We start from the raw sequence: 26,167 nt of genomic DNA, 5'->3' as shown, positions 1-26,167 counted from the left end.
CACTTACGCAAGCCTATGGAGGGTTCGACACGGTGAAGAACTAAGGCCTCCTGCCAACAGCCAGCAAAAACTAAGGCCTTTTGCAAGAGTTCCATGAATGAACCATCCTGAAGAGGATGTAGCACTCCCAGGCCTTCAGATGACTTACAGCTTTGGTTGATACTTTGATTGCCATGTCAGGAAGGATCCTGAGCCACAACTACTTTGCTAAGATGCTCCAAAATTCTTCACTCCCAGAAGCAAAAAGATAAATCATGTCTGCTGTTTGAAGCTGCCAGGTTTGGGGGTAGTTTATTATATTACACGGCCATAGATAACACATACAATTACCGAGTCACCAGTTCTTATAACAAAGCCTAGCATACGCAAGGATCCCAGCAAATGTTTGCTGAATGACTGAGCAAATTATCAAATACCCACAATTTGTATTCATATAACATTTTAAAGTTTATAAACTACTGTTACCCAAGCAAATATTTTCATTTGATCCTCACAACAAATAATGCATAACCTTATATCATATATATATCAGGCCAAGAAAGAATCTTCCCCAGTTTACAAATGAAAGTCATGCTCAGAGCAGTTAGACAGTTGTTTTCAAGGTCACACAGCCGGTAAACAGAGAACTCAGGACTTCTGATGCCTAATCTTCCACCACAGGGCTCCACAATCCTAGGAAAAGTCATCCATAAAGGATGGCCTCATGTCGCAAAATATTAAATCATTACTGGTACTCGTTATAATATTGTGGTGTTCAACTCAAATAAACACTGATGGAACACTATATGCACATTCTCCACCATCGTATCATAAAGGCAGCACATGCTTTCACTTTTAAACAAAGTATTATTATGTAATTGATAACTGTATTAAAACAAATTAGAAAGCATGAGCTGGAACATAGGAGAGGAATAGAAAAAAAGAGTATTCTGGAAAATTCTGTTTTCCATGGTTTTACTTCCCACAATCCTGTGGTCGTGAAAGCAGTAGTTCATTCCCTTTCATTCCCAGAAAGCCCTTGGAGCCAAGCCTGCCCCCCAAAACTAATGCAGATGATAATGGTGTGTGGTGAGGGAGAGGAGGGAGAAGAGGCAGGAGAGGAAGAAACGGTGGCCAGAGGCTAGCATCTACTGTTGTACTGCCATACAATGCACTAGCTACAATCATTTGATTAGCTGATCTTTTCATGATACAAATTTCCCTGGGGCAGGTTAAATTCCACTTACAGAATGAGAGTTTTGACTCAAGAGATCATGTACAAGCAACGTGGGAAAGGATGGGGCTGAATCTACTGGCTTACTGAAAAAGCCAGAGAGCAGGTAGCATGTGGATTGTAAAACTGGGGAAGAGAAAAAGTGAGAAATTGATGCAGAAATGACTACAGAAGGTCAAAAGACAAAGGGTCCCTCCCAGCAATCTCTAAAGCTCAGTGGACACTGACCATGTCCCTGAGGAGAGAATGGTGGACGTGGCACACTCCAGAGATGGAGACAAGACTCTGGAGTCAGAAGCTATGACCTCAGCTATGACCTGGGCCTGATGATGCAAGTGAGGCACATGCGTGTACCTTATGTACCTTGATCCCTGCAATTAAACCCATTATAAACATCCTTCTCAAGCGTGCTGCTTTCTTCCACAAAGTAGGCTGTGTTTTGTCACTTCAACACCTATGCTTTATGACCTCATCAGAACGGGTGTCTTCAGTGCCCTTCAAGATGCCTGCAGGCAGGGGCTGTGTGCATAGTCCCTGCACTGAGCAGATACTTTCAGAAACTCCCAGGAATGAATACTGGCTAAAAAAGAAAATCCAGGGAATACTGAAGGATTCCATACTTGCTATGCAAAGAGAGTGAATGCAACATGGGGCTGGCAAGATGATGAATTTTAATGAAACTCTGCCACTTTAACCATCAGCATATCCTTCGGTTCTAAGGGTCTCAGCTGCCTCGTCTGTTAAACGAGGGGCTCAAGAAGACCATCTAATAGGATCTTCTGTACTTAGAATATTTAATCATATGATAACTTTCATTTTACTCAAGTTTTCAAACCCAAATGCTGGCACTTTTATAGAATAGTTTGTTTTTAAACTGAAAACAAATCACAATTTCTGTTGTTCTACAACTATACATTTTATTTACAACGTCTGTTCTACAACTGCACAATTTTGTATTTTCATTCACATTTTATGTTACATATACGTGTTCATTAAAGTTATTCTTACTTAGAGAGAGCTCTGGCAGTGTTTAATTTGTGCAGCACTAAGTCACATATTTTAAAAAATGGCTAAATCCCTTCAATGTGGAAGCTATGTTCTAATCATCACATGCCTGGTATGTATGGAGACTACTTGCTTTTCCATGTCACAAATGTTTTAAAATGACTTATTAAGCGTGATTCATAAACCCTGTTCTTTAGTTTAGTTTTTAGTTAGTTGATATGAGGCTCAAAATATAAATTTAGACCTGTATGTTGTTATGGACTGAATTGGTACCCCCCACCCCAATTCATATGCTGAAGCCCTAACCTCCAATATGAAAATCTTGAGAGGTATTTCGTTTAGAGAAGGCCACAAAAGTGAGGCCCTCATGATGGCATTAGTGCCTTCAAAGCAAATGACACCAGAGAGCCTGCTTCCATTCTCTCTCTTTGTCATCTGAGGATAAAGAGAGACAGTAGCCATCTTGTAAGCCAAGAATAGAGCCCTCACTAGGGAACCAAATCTGCTGGCATCTTGATCTTGGACTTCCAGGCCTCCAAAACTGTGAGAAATAAAAGTTGTTTAAGCCACTCAGTCTATGTGGTATTTTGTTACAGCATTCTGAACTAAAACATATGTTTAGTACCTAATCCAGTTTCAAACCCATAGGGTATGCATACTAGTTTGAATCAAGTGTTTATCCAGTTCATGATCTTGGTCAAAACAAAACAAAACAAAACAAAACAAAAGTGTGACAGTTTTAAAACATATCTGCAAATCATCTGATATTCCTGCTATAGATAAGTGGGGGGTCATTCCCCTCACCTTATCCCTCACCCCCATGTCTCTCTACTTCCGCCATGTCTTGAATCAAGAACCACCTAAATGACTGAACAACAGCATCTGACAGAGGTAACACTATGACTTCAGAAGGCAGGTTGAAAAAACAAAAGTGGGTTCTCTGTGGGATGTTCTCTTTTGAAATCCAGTTATAATCCTGTGAGGGAGCCCAAACAAGCCTTTGTGAAAAGACCAGGCAGAAGGGCCCACATGTAGGCATTCTAGGTGACAGCCCAGCTGAGGTCCCAGGCAACAAGCTAGCATCATTATGCAAATGAACAGGCCTCTAGCTCTGGAGTCTCCCCAGCAGAGGCCCCAGTCATCATGGAGCAGAGACAAGCTATCTTTGCTGTGTTCTTTCTGTCTCAACTCTTTACAGAGTCTGACAGCATAATAATATGATTGCTTTACGCTAGTAAGTTTGGGTAGTTTGTTAGGCAGATGTAGATCATAGGTAAGTGGAACATGAGATCAGAATATAATTATGTATTGATGTAAATTCTTCATTATATTAAGAAAATACCTTAAAGCCAAATCTTGATCATGGATGAATAACATCATCTTCATAAATGTAGCCAATATAGTTTCATAGCTAATTTCCTAACTGCTGCAATAAAGTATCATGGAAGAAGCCTAAGATAACAGGCATGCTTTTCTTCCCACCAGTTTAGCTCTAAATGAGTCAGAGTCTAGGTTCTTAGATAGCCCAGCCAAGTCTAGCATCAGGCTAGATGTGAAGTAGTCCAGAAACAATCCATCCTTGTGCCAAAGATATTTGGGAAGGGCTAGAGGGATGGAAGAGTGGCATTATGCTATATAATCATAAGAGCAGAGAAGTCTACATCTTACTGTAGGCAGTGGGTGTATCCTTTGGTCAGGGTTCATGGGTAGAGCCCGTCCCAACAGGGCATATATAAAATTAGGGAGATGGACAAAAATGGGGAAATAGGGCCACGTTATTGCAGATATGAAAGAGTGAAAAGAACAAAACCAGTGAATACTGAAGGAGCTTCATTTTGGTATTTATGAAGTTAAACTTATATAGTCTTAATATGTGCTATATCTCTCTCAAAATAAAGTTCTTTGCTGATGCAATCTGCACTTCACTAGCCCTAAGGACATTCAAGGTTATCTAATTCACAGATAGCTCACATTGTCCTTTAAAAACCAGGTGCAGAACCTCTGGCCTGGAAAGGTTATGAGGATAGTAACTTTCTTTTACATTGTCTAATAGATGTGAAAAGCTACCAAAAGACCAAAGAATTCAGATGTGAGGAAGACATCTTCAAATTCACAAGCATGTACATATTTTCATAAAACCTTAGGGTAAAATAACTCCCTTGTTTGTTATCATAGAGGAACTGGGTTCAAAAGTGTTCTCTTTCAGTCACAAGACTGAGTTTCACTGCTCTGAGTTCCTCCTCCGGGGGCCTGCAGGCGGACACCCTGTAACAACTGAGGGCAGCAAGGGTCGGTCCATGAAAGGCAGCAATAGCCACAAGAAGTCACCAGGGACTTACAAAGCTGATCCTCTAAGAAGCAAGGGGGCGTTTCACCCCTCACTGAGGGTAACACCGTTTCGTATACAAGGAAGAGAAAGGCTACGCAGTATATCACCTGCAAATCCAGATTTAAACCTGGTTTGCCATACACAGTACTTGAAATAACATGATATAATGTGATTTATAAGTTGCTTTTCCTTCTTCACCAAAAAAGTTGGTGCAAGAGAAGGACAGAATTGCTGGAATCCCCCAAAAAGAACTGAAGTTATGTTATTATCTTATCAAATACATAAAATTTTATACATTATAATATATATATATATATATATATATATTCCTTCCTTACCTTTTCTGTTGATACGAACTGAGTCCAAGTGTTGTCTCAGTCTGTAAAAGGAAGAAAACCATGACAATACTGAAAACAAATCTTTATATTACAGACATAGAGAACATCCAAAATATACCGTAGTTTCAACTTTGATCTTATACTCACTCAGATTTCCAGGTTAAACCTGATCCCTAAATCATATGAAATGATTTGCCACATTATGTAATTCAAATGAGAGAATAATTTGGGATTAGATTTTAAACACACATGGAAATAATACAATGTAATGTGATTGATTTTTAAAAGCTTGCCCAACCAATATATCCTGTGAAAAAAGCCCTGTCTATAATCACTTTGTGAGGTTACTTGTGCCTCTCACTGCTCTCTGCTTACCAGCTATGTCATGGGTGCTGGGGCATCACGGTTCCTGCCATCAGGGAACTGAAGGTTGTGGGGGCAGAAGTAGGAGGAGACAGTCTTTTAAAACTAAATAAATATGAAAGAACTAGGAAAATATTGGAAAGGTTGTTGTGAAAGAGCACAAATAGGTGATGTGCTTCAGTATGTTATGAGGAAAGGCCTGTGTGAAGAGATCATATTTATGTTAAATGTGATAAAGTGTAAAAAAGAGCTGTGTGTGGAAGTAGGGCTGTGTGGTAGTGGAGAAAACAACATGCACAGAAGTCCTACTTGAGGAAAGAGCCTGGATGTTGAAGAAACAGATAGTAGGTCAAATTGGATGGAGCTGGGCTGGGCAGGGGTCAGACCATGCTGTGTCCTGGTAAGAAGTCATGGTAAATTTGGAACATGTTCTATCCTAAATGCAGTACAAGGGGTCTGTCGGAGTAAGAGAGACAGAGACAGACATGGTCTGATTTAAGTTTTAAAGATACTATTCTCTACTGCAGTGTAGAGAGGATAAAGGGGAAGACAAGAGAGAAAGCAAGAAGTTGGTAGGCAATTGATGAAGATAGGTTCTTAATAATTATATGTGAGAAAATGCCAAAATCCTAAGGAATACTGTCAGTGAACTTATTCCAAAAGGAGTTAGCTTATATGTTATAACTAGAAAAAGCAGTAGAATTGTGGCGTTATTTTCCCCATTAATACGTATTCTTTTGAAATGGTATTTTGAAAAATGAATACAGGGGAAATATGGTAGATGTGGGAAAACGTCTTTATTGTTTGAAAGTGAAAGCTCAGGTGCAGGTGAAGTGTCAGGATGTCTGTAATTTTCTTTAAATTTCTTTAAATTGTTTCAGGATTATGACTTGCATGTGCATGGAAGTATGTGTGTATAATAAAGGAAATATGGCAAAATGTTAATAACCGTTGCAGCAGTAGGTAATTCATTCTCATCTCTTCTATCTCCTGTGCTTAAAAATATGTCTAACTTTTCAGGATGCCCGGCTGGCTCAATTAGTTGAGCATCCAACTCCTGATTTCATGGTTCATGAGATCGAGCTCCGTGTTGGGCTCTGCATTGACAGCACGGAGCCTCCTTGGCGTTTTCTCTCTCTCCCTCTCTCTCTGCCCCTCCCCCACTTGTGCACACACTCTCTCTCAAATAAGTAAACTTTATGTATGTTTAACTTTTCGTTATGAAGATTTTAATGATGGGAGCAAATCACATATCTGGTAAAGGGTTAATATACAAATACATAAAGAACCATTACAATTCAACTTTGCTACTGATAAACAGCAAACAAACAAACATGATTAAAAAATGGTGGACAACTTGATAGACCTTTCCCCAAACAACATATACAAATGGCTAACAGGCCCATGAAAAGATGCTCAACATCACTAATCATTAAGGAAATGCAAATCAAAACTACAATAAGATACCACTTCACTCTCGTCAGGATAGCTACTATCAAAAAACCAGAAAATAACAGATGCTGGTAAGGCTGTAGAGATATCAGTACCCTATGCACTACTAATGGGAATGTAAAATGTGGTGTTGCGATGGAAAATAGTACGGTGGTTCCTCAAAAAATTAAACATAGAATTACCACATGATCCAGCAATGCCACTTCTGGGCATATACCCCAAAGAACTGAAAGCAGAAAGCAGGGAATCAAACAAATATGTGGACATCCATGTATATAGCAGCATTGTCCACAATAAAGTTGGAAGAAATCCAAGTATCTATCAATGGATAAACGGACAAAATGTGGTTTATATGTACAATAGAACATTATTCAGTCTTAAGAAAAACGAAGGAAATTCTGACATATGCTACGACATGGATGAACCTCGAAGACAAAGTCAACACTTACGCTAAGTTAAATAAATCAGTCACAAAAGGACAAATACTACATGATCCTATTTATATGAGGTACTTAGAGAAGTCAAATAGAGATAGAAAGTAGAATGGTGGTTGTCAAGAGTTAGGGTGAAGGGAATGAGGAGTTACTGTTTATTGAGTACAGAGTAGTTAAGGTTTGGGATGATGAAAAAGTTCTGGAGCAGGATGGTAGTGATACAAAATCAAATATGAATGTACTCAGTATCACTGAACTACACAATTAAAATAGTTAAAATTATAATTTTTATGTTATGCATATTTTGCTACAATTTAAAAAAAAGCTATAGTAATGAAGACATTGTGGTACTGCCATAAAGATACACAAATAGATCAATGGAACTGGAGAAAGGCCAAAAATGAACTCATAGATTTATAGACATTTGATTTTCAACAAAGGCATCAATGCAGTTCAATGGAGAAACATGTATCTTTTTAGCAAATGGTGCTGGAACAACTGGACAAACTTATGTAAGGGAAAATAAGCCTTTATCCTTATGTTATACCATGTATTCAATTACATTTATACAGATCATAGATCTAAGCATAAAAATTAAAATCATACAGCTTCAACAAGAAAACACAGGAGATTATCTTTGCAATCTTGGAAACAAAGATTTCATGAACAGGACAAAAAGACACTAACTGTAAAAGGAAAAAACTGATATACTGAACTTCATCAAAAGTTTTAAGATGCTCACCAAATGACATTGTTATGAAAATGAAAAGGCAAACCATATGCTGAGAGAAAATATTTGCAAATCACATATTTGATGAAAGACTTGTATAATAAACATATAAAGAACTTGTGAATCTGAATAATAAAAGCCACACAATTTTTAAAAATAAGCAATTATACAAATGTCAGTTAAGTGCATGAAAAGATGCTCAGTATGTTATTAAGGAAAAGCAAATTTAAATTGTAATGATATACTATACCCCTATTACAATGTCCAAAACTGAAAATGTAACAAGAGTTGGTGAGAATGTGAAACAACTAGAATTTCCTTACACTGCCAGTGAGAATGTAAAATAAAACCACCACTCTAGAAGAAGCTTGGCGATTAAAAAAAATTTTTTTTTAACGTTTATTTATTTTTGAGAGAGAGAGAGAGAGAGACATACACACACACAAAGTGTGAGCAGGGGGAGGAGCAGAGAGAGAGGGAGACAGAATCCAAAGCAGACTCCAGGCTCTGAGCTGTCAGCACAGAGCCTGAATGCGGGGCTCGTACTCATGAACAGTGAGATCAGATCTGAGCCAAAGCCAGACACTTAACCGACTGTGCCACCCAGATGCCCCGAAGTTTGGCAATTTTTTACGAAGTTAAACATATGATGATGCCACTCAACTCCTAGATATTTGCCCAAGAGAAACACAAGAAAAACACTTATACATGAATGGTTACAGCAGCTTTATGTTTATAGCATGTTGATAGCAGGTCAATACTGGTATAATCCAAATTTCCATCAACAGGTGAATGGATAAATGAAGTGTGGTATATCTATACAACGGAATACTACTCAGCAATAAAAAGAATAAAGTAAAGACTGGGAACCTTTTTTCTTAAACATTTATTGTTTTACAATAAATATATTATTTTTAAAAGAGCAGAAAGTAACATTTGAGGAAAAAAAAGAATAAACTGATGATACACACAACATGGATGAATCTCAAAACAATTATGTGGAGTCTGAGCACCCCCCCCTAAAGTACATTCTGTGTGAGTGCATTTATATAAAATAGTTTACAATATAAATTGATAGTGACAGCAGATCAGTGATTGCCTAGAGACAGAGGTAAGGATGGACAGATTACCAAGGGATACAAGTAAACTTTTGGGTGTGATGGATAGGTTCGTTATCTTGATTGCAGGGATGGTTTCACAAGCGTATAAATATTCAAACTCTTCAAACTGTACATTTTAAATATGTACAGGTTATTGTCTGTCATTCATACCTTAATAAAGAACGTAACCTAAGAATTCTAGAACATGCAAAACTCTGTGGTTCTCATGTGAAGTTGACCGAAAGGGAACTCGGAAAGTTTATCACCCATGTACACTTTCTTAAGGGGGAAAAATCTTCATGAAGACAATCTGGCCAACAAGATTACTCATGAAGAATTGCAAATGAGGAAGCTGTCTTGTGAAAGATAGGCAGATGGTCACGGTAAAGGAACTGTGGAAATAAGATTAGAAAAGCAGAAAGTAAATGTTGTTTTTGAAGTATAAGCCACAAAATAGAAAAATCATTTAATTATAATAAAGAATAAAAATCTCAGTACATGCCAACAAAACACCCTAAGTATTGAGAGAAAGTAAAAAATCACAATAGACACTATTTTGTTTTTGAAATAATTTGAGAAATAATAGGTTAAACATAATTTAAATGTATATCTGAAAGTTAAGCCCCTAAATCAAGAGAGAGAAAAAAAACAAAAAAGGAAACATAAAAATTGGATGCAGTAAACACATATACAGTATGATTAAAGGAGATAAACTCATCTAGTTAAAAAAGACAAAAGGATTGTGTTAGAAAACCAAAGCCCAACTGTAAACTGTAAATACCTAATACAAAATGATGCAGAAATGTTGACAAACAATGGGCAAAAATAGGGTAAATGTCCCTATACCCCAAAAAGGGGAAAAGGGAAAAAAGCACACAGAGAAGGGTTACAATATTAATAATCTTACAATGAAAAGATTTGTTGAGTTTGTGGGGTTTTTTTATGCTTTTTGTGTCAGAAAATATTTATTCCACTCTCACGCTTGAATGACAGCAGTTGGGTATATAATTTGAGATTCAAAATCATTTCTATCAGAATTTTTACGTCATTTCTCCATACTGTTTTAGCTTCCAGTGTTACTGGTTTTGTGTGCGTGTGTGCGTGCGTGTGTGCGTGCGTGTGTGTGTGTGTGTGTGTGTGTGTGTGTTCAGTTTCAAGTTAGTTAACATATAGGATAGTATTGGTTTTAGGAGAAGAATTTAGGGATTCATCATTTACATATAACACCCAGTGCTCATCCCAACAAGTGCCCTCCTTAATGCCCATCACCCTATTTAACCCATCCCTCTACCACCTTCCTTCCAGCAACCCTCAGTTTGTTCTCTGTATTTAAGAGTCTCTTATAGCTTGCCTCCCTCTTTTCTTTTTAATGTTTATTTTTATTTTTGAGAGAGAGAGAGATAGAGAGAGAGAGAGAATGAACACAAGCAGGGGAGGGGCAGAGAGAGCGGGAAACACAAGATCCAAAGCAGGCTCCAGACTCTGAGCTATCAGCACAGAGCCCGATGTGGGGCTCGAGCTCACAAACCATGAAATCATGACCTGAGCCAAAGTTGGACTCTTAACCGACTGAGCCACCCAGGCACCCCTCCCTCTCTGTGTTTAATTTATATTTTCTGGGTGGGCAATGTGGTCAAACACCTTTCAGTGTCTTCTTTGCCATCTGTATGTTCTTTTCAGTAAAATGTGTGGTCATATCCTTTTGCTGAGTCCATCTGGATTTTTTTTTATTGAATTTTGAGAGTTCCTTATATATTCTAAAAATGAGGTCCTTTATCAGATACATGGTTTGCAAGTATTTTCTTAGCCTATAGTCTGGCTTTTAATTTCTTCACGTGGCCTTTTGCAGAGCAAGCTTTTAATTTATCAGCTTTTCCTTTACGGATTGTACTTTGGTGTCTTTGGTGTCAAGAACTCTGCATAGCCCTATATCCTGAAACTTTTCTCCAATTTTTTTTCCTAAAGGTTTTATAGTTTTATGTTTTATATTTAAATCTACAATCAGTTTTGAGCTAATTTCTGTATACAGGGTATGAGGGCTGTCTGTATATTTAATACTATATAAATATTTTTTAGTGTTCTTTGATCCTAGTTTTTAAGGCTATTTTTGAGCCAGTTATTTAACTTCTTTTGTACCATTTATTTTTAAAACAGAAGGTAGGAAATGGTAATGTGAAGAGAGTACAAAGTCAAAAATGGGCATGAGATGGAGAGCAGAGAGTTCTGAGAAGACTTAGAATTTGAAGTAAAAAAACACAAAGAAGCAGCTCTGCTTGCCCTAGCCAAGCAACCATGGGAAATCTGTCAGGAGACTTTCTGTCAACTGTGAAGAGCTGCACAGATGTTAGCCTCTGATGAAGGCCTTCCTGTGTCCCATGCATGTCCCCACCTCCAGCAACAGGTAACTGACTTGACATGATGAGAAACAGCTGCTCTGGGCATAACGTTAGTTGTTTATATTGGTAATAGTTGTTATATTGTATATATTAACGTTAGTTGTTTATATGAGAAACCATAGCTATGTTTGCAGTGAAAATCATAGAAAGGAAACAAATCAAAGTATTAACTTATATTACATTTGGTACTGGGATACAAGCATAACACCCCAAGCCCCACTCTAGAGCATGGTGGTTCAGAATGTAGGCTTTAGAGTCCAAAAGCTTCGTTTTGAATTCTAGCTTTACCACTTACAAGGCACTTACTGGGTTAAGTTACTTAAACTCTCTATACTTTAATATGCCTCCTGGTAAATGATCATAAAATTAATGACTAACTCATGTATTTAAGAATTTAAAAGAGTGCCTGGCACTCCACAATATCTAGTAAATATTACCTGTAGTTATTTATTATTTTTCCAAATCTTCCATATTTTCTACAAGAATATATTTCTTTTATAAAAGAACTACTTTACAAAAAAAGATGAGTACTTTTATAATTCTGTATACATCCAAATCACAGATCCTTCTCCCTTTATCTTAAGAAAAGAGTAAGGCCATTCCCAAGAAAATTTAGAACAGAGGCTGATAATCTTACAGTCCACAAGCCAAATCTAGCCTGCCACCAGTTTTTTGCTTTTCCCTTTTATTATTATAGTAAAATACACATAATGTAAAACTTAACCATCTTAACTATTTTTAACGGTATAACAGTTCAGTGGTATTATTCATAGTGTGTGACGTTACTACCATGTATCTCTAAAACTCCTTTCATCTTGGAAAGCTGAAACTCTATACCCAATAAAACAACTTTCTATTCCCTCCTCCTTCCAGCCCTGGCAAGCATCATGCTACTTTCTGTGTTTACATTTTGACTAGTCTAAGTACTTCATATAAGTAGAACCATGCAGGATTTATCTTTTTGTAACTGACTTATTTCACTTAGTGTATGTCCTGAAGGTTCATCCATGTTGTACCATATGTTGACCTTTCCTACTTGTTTAAAGTAGTGTTCTACTGTATGTAAAAAGTGGTCTATTGTAAACTTCATTTTGTTTATCCATATATCTTTCAACGGACCCTTGAGTTGCTTCCATGCTTTGACATGGTATATAATCCTTTTAATATGCTGCTACATTCAGTTTGCTAATCTTTTGTTGAGGACTTTGTATCAATATTCATATAGGATATTGATCTGTACTTTTCCTTTCTTGTAGTGCACTGGCTTTGGTATCAGAGTAATGCTGGTGTCATAAAATGAGTTAGGAAATGTTCCCTTCCTCCTAAATTTTTTGGAAAAGTTTGAGAAGGATTGGCAGTTTTTCATATGTTTCGTGGAATTCACCAATGAAGCCATTAGGTATAGGGTTTTCTTCTTTGGGAGATTTTTGATTACTGATTGAATCTTCTTACTTTTTATAGGTCTATTCAGATTTTTTAAAATTTCTTTATGATTTAACCTTGGTATGTTTCTTAGAATTTGTCCATTTAATTAAGGCTACCCAATTTGGTGGTGTACAATTGCTCATGGTACTCTCCTATAATCCTTTTTATTTCTGTACAATCAATAGTAACATCCTCAATTTCATCTCTGAGTTTAGTAGTTTGGTCTTCTTTCATTCTTAATCCACATAGGTAAGACTTTGTCAATTTTGTTGATATTTTCACAGAACCAAATTTTGGTTTCATTTATTTTCCCTATTTTTCCTATTCTCTAGTTCATTTATCTCTGTTCTCATCTTTATTACTTCCTTCCTTTTGCTAGCTTTGGGTTTAGTTTGTTCTTATTTTTCTAATTCCTTAAATTATAAAGTTAGGTTACTGATTTGAGATTGTTTGGGGTTTTTATTTTTATTTTTTTAGGTAGGCTTCATGTCCAGTGAAGAGCCCAATGCAAGGCTAGAACTCAAAACCCTGAGACCAAGACCTGAGCTGAGATTAAGAGTTGAACGCTTAAATGACTGAGCCACCCAAGTGCCCCTTTTGTTTTTTAACATAAGCGTTTACAGCTATAAATTTCCTTCTTACCACAGCTTTTAGTGTGTCACGAGTTTCTGGTGTGCTGCATTTTCATTTTCATTTATCTATCTATATTTTCTAACTTCCCTTGTGTAATTTCCACAAATTTCTGAATTTTTCAGTTTTCCTTCTGTTCATCTTGTGGCTGGAGAAGAAACTTTGTATGATATCTATCTTATAAACACTTCAAGCGCGTTCTTCAATAGTCTTCAATAGACTTCTGGGAAGAGTAGGAGGATCCTAACTAAGCTCACCTCTTTCCCACAGACACACCTAGGTAATAGCCACATCAGTGCAACTAACCCAGAAAATGATGTGGGCTGGGAAAACAGACTTGCCACAGTTCACTGCAGAGAAGAGGCCAACTGAAAAGAGTGGGAAGGGCAGAAACATGGTTGGGAATCAATCTCCTAGCGAGTCTAACCACAAGCAGGAGGGAGGGACACAACAAGCAGGGAGTAATGATAGAAGCAAACTATACACCATGCACCCCAGACAGGAGGACCTACCCTAAGAAGATGAGATCTCATAACATTTGGCTTAGAAAACCAATGGGCCTTAACTTTGCAAGTTTTACAATCAGTGGAGCTTAACTTAACTCTGGGTACTTTACAAACTCTAGGTCTGGGAGAGCTAGAGGCCATTAGGTAACTGAGTCCCTTCCTTTAAAGAGACAACATGACACACAAATCCATGGAAGTACATCATAGAAGCAGCAGTCTGAAAAGTGCCTGGGGGTGTATGTGAAGGTGATTTATTTACTAAAATCAGAACATGTGCTGGAGGGGGAGGAATCTTTAGGAGACTTCCTTAAGAACAATAGATCTGGTGGGTACCATCCCCCACCCCCTCACATAGCTAGACACTTGTGGGAGCCAGTGAAAACAGCCTATTTGCTAAGATGGCAACACCACACACCAGCATTCTCCTGCAGATCTGCCCTGTCCAACCTGCCCCACTCAGTAGAAGTCCCTCCAAAGTGGCTCCTGCTGTCACTTCTTGCAAGCAGTCCTGGCAGGGACCAGTACCACCCCAAAGTAACTCCTCCTCTGGGGAGAGGGGAAGATAACCACACACACCAGTCTGACTACAGCCCCGGCAGATGAACTGGGGGTAGATATCTGATCTGACTGCTGGCCCTGTCCACCAATAAAAACCTCTCGTGGGGCACCACAGAGAGAGAGCTCTGAAGTTCCGTGCAACTGTAGCCTAGGCAAACTGGAGGAGGGCAGGCATCTGGTCTGACCACTAGATATCACCTAACTACAAGTGCAAGGCAGCCCCAGACTGGCTCCTTAACAGCACAGGGACCAAACTGTACCCCAAACAGGTAAAGTGGACAACAGCAGCTAACTGGACTGAAAACAAATGCTGCTCAGCCACAACAGCAGGACACACACAACCCACATAGGGGACACCCCTGAAGTGTATGGTTCTGGTGAACGTGGGTCATTGCACTACAGGGCACCACAGGTACTCTTCTCAAGGCCACTACTTTCAACATCAGGAGATAGGGTAGATTTTTCCTAATACATAGAAATTAACACAGAGTTAGACAAAATGAGGACACAGGAATATGTCCCAAATGAAAGAACAAGACAAAAACACATCAAAAGGGTTACATGAAATGGAGATAAGCAATATGCTCAACAAAGAATTCAAAGTAATGGTCATAAAGATACTTACTAGATTTGAGATAAGAATGGAGGATCTCTGTGAGAACTCATTACAGAGAGAAAATATAAAAAAGAACCAATCAGAGATGAAGAACTCAATAATTGAAATTAAAAATACACTAGAGGATATCAACAGCATATTTAGAGGAGGCAGAAGAACAGATCGGAGAGCTGGACAACAGGTAATGGAAAGCAAACAAGATGAAAGATCAAAAAGAAAAAAAGATGAGTAAAAAATGAGAATAGGTTAGGGGAATTCAGTGATGTCATTAACCATAATAACATTTGCATTATAGGGATCTGAGGAGAACACAGAGAAAGGGACAAGAATTTTATTTGAAGAAATAATAGATGAAAACTTCCTGAATCTGGGGAAGGAAACAGGTATTCTGATCCAGGAGGGACAGAGAGTCCCCAACAAAATCAACCAAAGGAGGTTCATACCAAGGTATATAGTAATTAAAATGGCAAAAAGTAGTGATAAAGAGACTTTTAAAAGCAGCAAGAGAAAAGAAAACAGTCACACACAGGGGGAACCCCATAAGGCTGTCAGTTGATTTTTCAGTAGAAATTCTGCAGGTCATAAGGGAGTGGCATAATATATTAAAAGTGCTAAAGTGGAAAAGCCTGCAATTGAAAATACCCTACCCAGCAAAACTATCATTCCGAATAGGAGGAGAGAGAAAGAGTTCCTAGACAAACAAAAGTTAAAGGAGTTTACCATTAAACCAGCATGACAAGAAACATGAAAGGGAATTCCTTGAGTGAAAAGAAAAGTACATAATCAGGAGGAAACAAATTATGAAAGGAAAAATTTCACAGGTAAATGCAAACATAATAAAAGTAGTAGATTTATCACTTATAAAAAAAGTAGAGACATTAAAGTACAAAAACAATGAAATCAGTTAAATATAGAAAAGTTAGTCAAAGGATTCACAAAATAAAAGGTTGGAGAAAATGACATCATATACATAGAACATGGGTGTGGAGGAATAAAAATTTAGTGTTTCTAAAATAAGTTCAAACCTAAGTGACCATCAACTTAATATTGACTGCTATCTGCATAAGATGTATGTATGAACCTAATGGAAACTACAAATCAAAAGCCAGTAATAGATATGCAAAAATAAAAAGGAATCCAAGCATATCACTAAAGAAAGCCATCAAACAACAAAGGAAGATAGCAAGAGAAGAAAGTAACAGAGAACTACAAATACAACCATAAAACGGTTGACAAAATGGCAATCCCAATCCCATATCTATCGATATAATTACTCTGAATGTGAATGCACTGAATGATCCAATCAAAAGACACAGGGTGATGGAATGGATAATAAAGCAAGACCCTTCTATATACAGCCTAAGGGAGACTCATCTCAGACCTAACGAAACATGCAGATTGAAAGTCAAGGGATGGAAAAATATGTACTATGCAAAATGAAACAAAAAGAAAGCTGGAGTAGCACACTTTTATCACAAAAAAAGGGGACATTCAATTTTTTTAAGTTTATTTATTTGGAGAGAGAGAAAGCACAAGTCGGGGAGGGGCAGAGAGAGAGGGAGAGAGAGAATCCCAAGCAGGCTCCACATAGTCAGCACAGAGCCTGATGTGGGGCTTGAAACCCACACACTGCAAGATCATGACCTGAGCAGAAGTTGGACGCTTAACCAACTGAGCCACCCGGGCTCCCTGACAAAAAAAATGGACTTTAAAACAAAGACCGTAACAAGAGAAAAGAAGGACGCTACATAATGATAAATAAAACAATTTAACAAGAGAATATAACAAATGTAAATATTTATGCACCAAATATGAGGGTACCTAAGTATATGAAGCAACTATTAACAGACATATACAAACTGACAGTATTACAGTAATAGTAGGGGACTTTAGAAAAGTGAACAGATCATCCAGACAGAAAATCAACAAGGAAGCAATGGCTTTGAATGACATATTGGGCCAGAGAACCTAACAGATATATTCAGAACATCCCCAAGCAGAATACACATTCTTTTTAAGTGCACAAGGAACATTATCCCAGATAGATGACATGTTAGTTCACAAACAAACCTCAATAAACTCAAAAAGACTGAAATCATACCATGCATCTTTTCTGACCACAACAGTATGAAAATAGACATCAATCTCAACAAAAATATCTGCAAAGAACACAAATACATGGAGGGTAAATAACATGCTATATATTCATGTGTAACATACAATAAATGATTCAATCAAGAAATCAAAGAGGAAATAAAAAAATACATGGAGATAAATGAAAATGAAAACACAATGGTCCAAAATCTTTAGGATGCAGCAAAGAACCCCAGCTTAAGAAGCAAGAAAAATCTCAAGTAATTAAAAACTCTACACCTACAGGAGCTAGAAAAAGAGGGAAAAAAATCCAGCAGAAGGAAGGAAATAATGAAGATTAGAGCAGAAATAAATGAAACAAGAGACTTAAAAAACAATGAACAGAACAAGGAAACCAGGAGTTGGTTCTTTGAAAAGATAAACATCAGTGATAAACCTTTACCGAGACTCATCCAAAAAAAAGAGAGAGAGAGAGAGACAGAGACAGAGACAGGAGTCAAGTAAATAAACTCAGAAATGAAGGAGGAGTGGGGCACCTAGGTGTCTCAGTTGGTTAAGCATCTGGCTTGACTTCAGCTCAGGTCGTGATCTTGAGGTTTTTTAGTTCCAGACCTGCACTGGGCTCTGTGCTGACAGCTCAAACAAAGCCTGCTTAGGATTCTCTCTCTCCCTCTCTCTTTCTGCCCCACCCCATTCGCACTTTCTCTCAATATAAATAAACTTTTAAAAAAGAAAAAAAAAAATGAAGGAGGAGAAGTAACAACTGAAACCACAGAAATGTAAAGGATTACAACAGAATATTTTGAAAAACCATATGCCAACAAATTGGGCAACCTAGAAGAAATGGATACATTTCTAGAAACATAAGTTTCCAAAACTGAATCTGGAAGAAATAGAAAATTTGAACGGACTGACTACCAGCCACGAAATTGAATTAGTATTGAAAAAACTCCCAACAAACAAAAGTCCAGGCAGGACCACAAAGATTCATCAGTAGGTGATTTCTACCAAACATTTAAAGAAGGGTTAAACTATTCTTGTCAAATTATTCCAAAAATTAGGAGAGGTAGGAAAGCTTCCAAATTCATTTTACAAGGCGAGCATTACACTGATACCAAACCCAGATAAAGACACTACAAAAAAAGGAAAATTACAGGCCACTATCTGTGATGAATATAGATACAAAAACCCTCAACCGGGCTTGCTAAAATATTAGCAAACCGAATTCAACAATACATAAAAAAAATCATTCACCATACTCAAGTGGGATTTATTGCTGGGATACAAGAGTGGTTCAATATTTATATGATCATCTCAACAGATGCAAAAAAAGCATCTGACAAAGTACAACATCCATTCATAATAAAAACTCTCAACAAAGTAGGTGTAGAGGGTATATACCTCAACATAATTAAGGCCATATAAGAAGAACCCATAACTAACTTCATAATGGTAAAAAAATGAGACTTTTCTTGTAAGGTCAAGAACAAGATAAGGATGTCCACTCTACCTATGTTATTCAGTATATTACTGTAAGTCCTAGCCACAGGAATCAAATAAGAAAAAGAAACAAAAGACATCCAAATTGGTAAGGAAGAAGTAAAACTTTCACTATTTGCAGATGACATGATATTATATACAGAAAACCCTAAAGGCTTCATAAAAACAAAAACAAAACCCTACTAGAACTGATTAATGAATTGATGGAAGTTGCATGATACAAAATTAATATACATTGCATTTCTATATACTAATAATGAAGTGGCAGGAAGAGAAATAAAAAAAAAAAATCCCATTTACAATTGCACTCCAAATAATAAAATACTTAGAAATAAACTTAACCAAGGAGGTAAAAGTTCTGTACTCTGAAAACTATAAAATACTGATGAAAGAAGCTAAAGATATGAACAAATGGAAAGATATTCCATGTTCACGGATTGGAAGAGTTTATATTGTAAAATTACTACCCATCCCATATTACATACATACATACATACATACATACATACCCAAAGAACTACCCAAAGCAATCTACAGATTTAATGCAATCCCTATCAAATACCAAAAACATTTTTCGCAGAATTAGGACAAATAATAGTAACATTTGTATGGGAACACAAGAGACCCTGAATAGCCAAAGCAATCTTGAAAAAGAAGAACAAAGTTGGTGGTATCACAATCACAAATTTTAAGATCTACTACAAAGCTATACTAATCAAATCAGTGTTGTACTGCCACACATGCATGTGTGAGCGTGCGTGCATGCATGCACACACACACACACACACGCACGCACGGGACACATAGATCAATGGAACAGAATAGAAAATCCAGAAGTAAACTCGTGATTTTATTGTCAATTAATCTACAACAAAAGAAGGAAGAATATACAATGGGAAAATGATGGTGTCTTCAATAAATGGTGCTGGGAAAACTGGACAGTTACATGCAAAAGAATGAAATGGAAGCACTTTCTTATGCCATACACAAAAATAAACTCAAAATTGATTAAAGACTTAAATTGATACCAGAAACTATAAAACTCCTAGAAGAAAATACAGGCAATAATTTCTTTGACATTGGCCATGGAAACTTTTCTAGGTCTGTCTCCTAAGGAAAGGGAAACAAAAGCAAAACTATTGGGACTACGCCAAAATAAAAAGCTTTTGCACAGTGAAGGAAACCATCAACAAAATGAAAAGGCAATCTACTGAATGAGAGAAGATATGTGCAAATGATATATGCAATAAGGCGTTAACATCCAAAACATATAAAGAATTTATACAACACCAAAAAAACAAAAAACAAAATCTGATTTAAAAATGGGCAGAGGACCTGAATAGACATTTATCCAAAAAAAGACATACAGATGGCCAACAGACACATGAAAAGATGCTCAACATCACTAATCATCAGTGAAATGAAAATTAAAACCACAATGAGATATCATGTTACACCTGTTAAAATGGCTAAAATTAAAAACACAAGAAATAACAAGTGCTGGTGAGCATATGTGGAAAAAGGAACGTACATGCACTGTTGGTGGGAATACAAATTAGCTCTGCCACCATGAAAAACAGTATGGAGGATCCTCAAAAAATTAACAATAGAATTACCATATGATTCGGTAATTCCACTTCTGGGTATTTACCCAAAGAATAAGAAAACACGAATTCAAAAAGATATACTTATCCCTATGCTCAATGCAGCATTATTTACATGAGCCAAGATATGGAAGCAATCTAAGTGTCCATGGATAGATGAATAAAGAAGATGTGGTATGTATATACAATAGACTATTACTGAGCCATAAAAAAGAATGAAATCTTGCCATCTGCAACAAAATGGATGGACTAGAGGGTTATAATGCTAAATGAAATGAGTTAGACTGAGAAAGATAAATACCACATGGTTTCACTGATATGTGGGACTTAAGAAACAAAACAAACAAACAAAAGAAACAAAACCAAATTCTTAAATACAGAAAACACTACTGGTGGCCAGATGGGAGATGGGTGGGTGGGATGGGTGAAATAGAAAAAGGGGATTAAGAGGGTACTTTTCTTTTTTGTTTTTTTTAGTGTTTATTTATTTGTGTGAGAGACAGAGAGACAGCATGTGAGTGGGGGAGGGGCAGAGAGAGAGAAAGACACAGAATCAGAAGCAGGCTCCAGGCTCTGAGCTGTCAGCACAGAGCCCAACACAGGGCTTGAACTCATAAACTGCGAGATCATGACCTGATCCAAAAGTTGGACACTTAACTGACTGAGCTACCCAGGTGCCCCAAGAGTACACTTTCTTTGATGCACACTGAAAAATGTATGGGATTGTTTAATCATTATATTGTATTACCTGAAACTAATATAACACTGTATATTAACTGTACTTGAATTAAAAAAAAAGATACTGAGACCTAATGGTGGCCCCTCATGATCTGTCCTGAAACAGGTCCCACGTGCACTTGTAAAGAATGTGTGTGCTTCTGTTATTGGATAGAATGTTGTATATATGTGCATTAGATCTATTTGTTTTATTGTATTAAGTCTTCTATTTCCTTATCTTCTGTCTGGTTTTTCTAGCCACTTGTGAGAGTGGAATATTGAAGTCTACAGATATTATCTGAAATTATTTCTCCTTTCTGTCACTTTTGCTTCATATATTTTGATGGTCTACTGTTGCACCAATCTTTATTTTATTTTTTTGACTTAACTCAATGCAAGTTTACTTTTTTTTTTTTAATACAAGAAGTTTATTGTCAAATTGGTTTCCATACAACACCCAGTGCTCATCCCAAAAGGTGCCCTCCTCAATACCCATCACCCACCCACCCCTCCCTCCCACCCCCCATCAACCCTCAGTTCTCAGTTTTTAAGAGTCTCTTATGCTTTGGCTCTCTCCCACTCTAACCTCTTTTTTTTTTTCCCCCTTCCCCTCCCCCATTGGTTTCTGTTAAGTTTCTCAGGATCCACATAAGAGTGAAACCATATGGTATCTGTCTTTCTCTGTATGGCTTATTTCACTTAGCATCACACTCTCCAGTTCCATCCACGTTGCTACAGAGGGCCATATTTCGTTCTTTCTCATTGCCCTGTAGTACTCCATTGTGTATATAAACCACAATTTCTTTATCCATTCATCAGTTGATGGACATTTAGGCTCTTTCCATAATCTGGCTATTGTTGAGAGTGCTGCTATAAACATTGGGGTACAAGTGCCCCTATGCATCAGTACTCCTGTATCCCTTGGGTAAATTCCTAGCAGTGCTATTGCTGGGTCATAGGGTAGGTCTATTTTTAAGTTTTTGAGGAACCTCCACACCGTTTTCCAGAGTGGCTGCACCAATTTGCATTCCCACCAACAGTGCAAGAGGGTTCCCGTTTCTCCACATCCTCTCCAGCATCTATAGTCTCCTGATTTGTTCATTTTGGCCACTCTGACTGGCGTGAGGTGATATCTGAGTGTGGTTTTGATTTGTATTTCCCTGATGAGGAGCGACATTGAGCATCTTTTCATGTGCCTGTTGGCCATCCGGATGTCTTCTCTAGAGAAATGTCTATTCATGTTTTCTGCCCATTTCTTCACTGGGTTATTTGTTTTTCGGGTGTGGAGTTTGGTGAGCTCTTTATAGATTTTGGATACTAGCCCTTTGTCCGATATGTCATTTGCAAATATCTTTTCCCATTCCGTTGGTTGCCTTTTAGTTTTGTTGGTTGTTTCCTTTGCTGTGCAGAAGCTTTTTATCTTCATAAGGTCCCAGTAGTTCATTTTTGCTTTTAATTCCCTTGCCTTTGGGGATGTGTCAAGTAAGAAATTGCTACGGCTGAGGTCAGAGAGGTGTTGCACCAATCTTTATAACCGTTATATATTCCTGCTATGTTGAGACTTTTAATAATAAATAATGTCCTGGGGCACCTAGGTGTCTCAGTTGGTTGAGTGTCCAACTATGGATTTTGGCTCAGGTAATGACCTCACAAGTGTGAGATCAAGCCCCATGCTGGGCTCTCTCTCTCTCTCTCTGCCCCTCCCTCACTTACACACACACATGCACTCTCTACCAAAAAATAAATAAATAAATAAAATAGAATAAAATAATGTCCTTTGTCTCATGTAATTTTTTTTAACTGAGAGTTGCTGGAGGGGTGTTGGGTGTGGTTGTGGGGCTGAATGGGTGATGGGCATTAAGGAGGGCACTTGTTGGGATGAGTACTGGGTGCTAGAGTTTAGTGGAACTCTACTCCTGAAATCATTATTTAAAAAAAGAGAAATTTATTTCTCAGTTCTGGGGGCTGAAGTCTGAGATCAGGTTACAAGCATGTTGGATAAAGGTTCCCTTCTGTTTTGTAGTCTTCTTGTATCCTAACATGGCAGAAGAAGAAAGGGATCGCTCTGGGGTCTCTTACTAAAAAAAATTTATGAGAGTTCCACACTCATAACTTAATCACCTTAATCATGCTAGACATTAATTTTTCATTGATGACTTTTGGAAGGACACATTCAGACCGTATCACCAACTTTTAGCTTCCAATTTACTTTTGTTTTTGGATCTAAACTGATTCTCTTGTAGACACCATATACTTGGGTCATGTGTTCTTATCTATTCTGCCAATCGCCATCTTCTGATTGAAGTTTAATCCATTTGCATGTAAGCTAATTATCGATAAGGAAGAATTTGTCGTTTTGCTTTGTTTTCTTTATGTCTTACATTTTTGGTTTCTCAGTTTCTCCATTACTGCCTTCTTTTGTGTTTCATTCATTTGGTAGTGTACCATTTTGATTCCTTCCTCATTTCCTTTGCTCTGTATTTTTTAGTTATTTTCTTCATTGTTACCATAGAGATTATAATTATCTTAAATATTTAACAAACTAGTTCAAATTAATACCAACTTACCTTCAATAGTACACTTACTTCTGTCATTTTGATATTTATTTTCTATATGCCTTATAGCTTTTTTTGGCCATTTCATTCTTTACTTTCATTTTTTGTGTTTAGCTGATTTTTGTATGTGTTTAGCTGACTTTTGTAACAAAATGTTCAAATTCCTTTTGTGTATTTTCTTTTTTTTTTTTGAAAATCTTTTTTTTAGTTTACTTATTTTGAGAAAGCAAGCATGAACAGAGGAGGGACAGAGAAAGATATAATTCCAAGCAGGCTCCATGCTGTCAGTGCAGAGCCCAATGCAGGGCTCAATCTCACAATCCATGAGATCATGACCTGAGCTGAAGTCAAGAGTCAGATGCTCAGCCGACTGAGCTACCCAGGCACCCCATTTCTGTGTATTTTCTAGTTATTTTCTTCATGGTTTTCAAGGGGATTTAATCTTAGAGTTATAACACTCTAACTTGAATTTATATCAAATGAACTTCAACAATATATAGAAACTGTACTTCTTTATGGACCTATCCCTATACCTTTCAGTTACTGATGTCACAAAATTTCATCTTTATATATTGTGTGTCCAAAACCACAGACTAATAATTCTTTAAATACATTAGTCTTTAACCTATGTAGAAAACAAACTGTGAAATTACAAACCAAAGTTACAATAATCCTAGCTTTTAGACTATTAATTGTCATTTTAAAAAATGCATTAGTTTCTTAAATCACATGAAAAACAAAAAAAGGAGTTTCAAACCATTCTTATAACCAGCTTTTATAATTGCCCCTGTATTTACTTTTACTGTGATCTTTGTTTCATATGGCTTTGAGTTGTTGCCTAGTGTCCTTTCATTTTAAACTCACAGGACTCCCTTTAGCATCTCTTACAAGGCAGGTCTAACAGTAGTAAACTTCCTCAGCTTTTGTTTATCTGGGAATGTCTTAATTTCTTTTTCACTTTTAAAGAACAGTCTGGCCTGATACAGGATTCTTGGTTAGTAGTTTTTATTTGTTTTAGTATTGTGAATGTATCAGCTCACTGTCTTCTGGCCTCCAAAGTTTGTAATGAGAAATCTGTTAATAATCTTACTGCTTTTGCTTTCAAGAGTCTTTCTAAAGTTTTATTGTAACATGTCTCAGAGTGGGTCTCTTTAAGTTCATTTTACTTAGAGTCCGCTGAGCTTCCTTGATGCTTATATTCATGTCTTTCATTAAATTTGTGACATTTTCAGTCATTATTTCTTTTAATACTCTGTCTCTTTCCTTCTGGCACTCCCACAATGCATATGCAGTCCTGCTTGATGGTGCCCTACAGGTCTCTTAGTCTATGTTTACTTTTCTCTAATCATTTACTTTTCTTCAGATTTGGAATTTCAATGTTCTATCTTCAAGTTCACTGATTCTTTCTTCTGTCTGCTCAAATCTACCTTTGAACTTCTCTGCCGGAATTTTCATTCCAGCTATTGTACTTTGAGATCTAGATTTTCTTTTTTGTCTTCTTCCCCACCCCAGCTTCATTGAAGAGTAACTGGAAAATTAAAACTATATAAGTGTACAATGTGATGTTTTCATAAACATACACATTGTGAAATGATCACCACAAACGAGCTAGTTAACATATCCATCACTTCAGTTACCTTTTTGGGGAGTAAAAGCTGTTAAGATCTCTTAGCAAATTTCAAGTATACAATACAGTATTACCAACTGTACTCACCCTGCTGTACATTAAACTTTGAAAAGTTATTCATCTTGTATAACTGACATGTTGTACCCTTTGACCAACCATTGTATCCCCATTTCCCACAACCTGTAGGCTCTGGCAACATCATTCTACTCTACTTCTATGAATTTGACATTTTCAGATTTCACATATAAGTGAGATTGTGCAGTATTTGTCTTTCACATAACATAATGTCCTCCAGATTAATCCATGTTTTTGCAAATAGCAGTATTTCTTTCTTTTTTAGGGCTGAATAATATTCCTAAGGGCTTTTTTCCCTGTATCTTGGCTATTGAGAATAATATTTCTCCTTTCTGATATTTCTCCCTTCGGGTCTGTTAACACTTGCTTTATATATTTAGAGACCCTCATGTTGAGTGCCTATATATATTTATAGTTGTTACATCCTCATAATGAATTGGCCCTTTTATCATTATATAATCACCTTCTTTGTCTCTTATGACAGTTTCTGACTTAAAGTGTACTTTTTTGTCTAATGTAATAGCCGCTCCCACTTTTTCTAGTTACTGTTTGCGTGGAATATCTATTCCCAAGCCTTTCAACATATGTGTGTTCATAAAGCTAAAGGGAGACTCCTATAGGCAGCATATAGTTGGATATTGGTTATTTTATTTTATTTATTCAGCCACTCTATATGTCTTTTGATTGGTGAATTTAATCCATTCAATTTTAAATTTTTAAAATATTTTATTTATTTCTGAGAGTGAGAGAGAGAGTGTGTGAGAGGGGGAGAGGCAGAGAAGAGAAGGAGACACAGAATCTGGAGCAGGTTTCAGGCTCTGAGCTGCCAGCACAGAGCCCGACGTGGGGCTCTAACTCCCAAACTGTGAGATCATGACCTGAGCCAAAGTCAGACACTTA

General features: G+C 37.1%; 1 protein-coding gene across 1 annotated transcript in view; it reads right to left on the bottom strand.

The window, feature by feature from the left end:
• TMEM131 (transmembrane protein 131) overlaps positions 1 to 26,167 on the bottom strand; it is a 237,656-nt gene that overhangs the window by 140,417 nt on the left and 71,072 nt on the right. The window contains exon 3 of the mRNA XM_042932060.1: positions 4,886 to 4,926. Within this exon, the coding sequence (XP_042787994.1) occupies positions 4,886 to 4,926 (41 nt within the window). The remainder of the gene's footprint in view (positions 1 to 4,885; positions 4,927 to 26,167) is intronic.

Source organism: Panthera leo, chromosome A3 (genome assembly GCF_018350215.1).
Source record: "Panthera leo isolate Ple1 chromosome A3, P.leo_Ple1_pat1.1, whole genome shotgun sequence".
Taxonomy (NCBI): domain Eukaryota; kingdom Metazoa; phylum Chordata; class Mammalia; order Carnivora; family Felidae; genus Panthera; species Panthera leo.
This window is presented reverse-complemented; position numbering and strand designations above follow the sequence as displayed.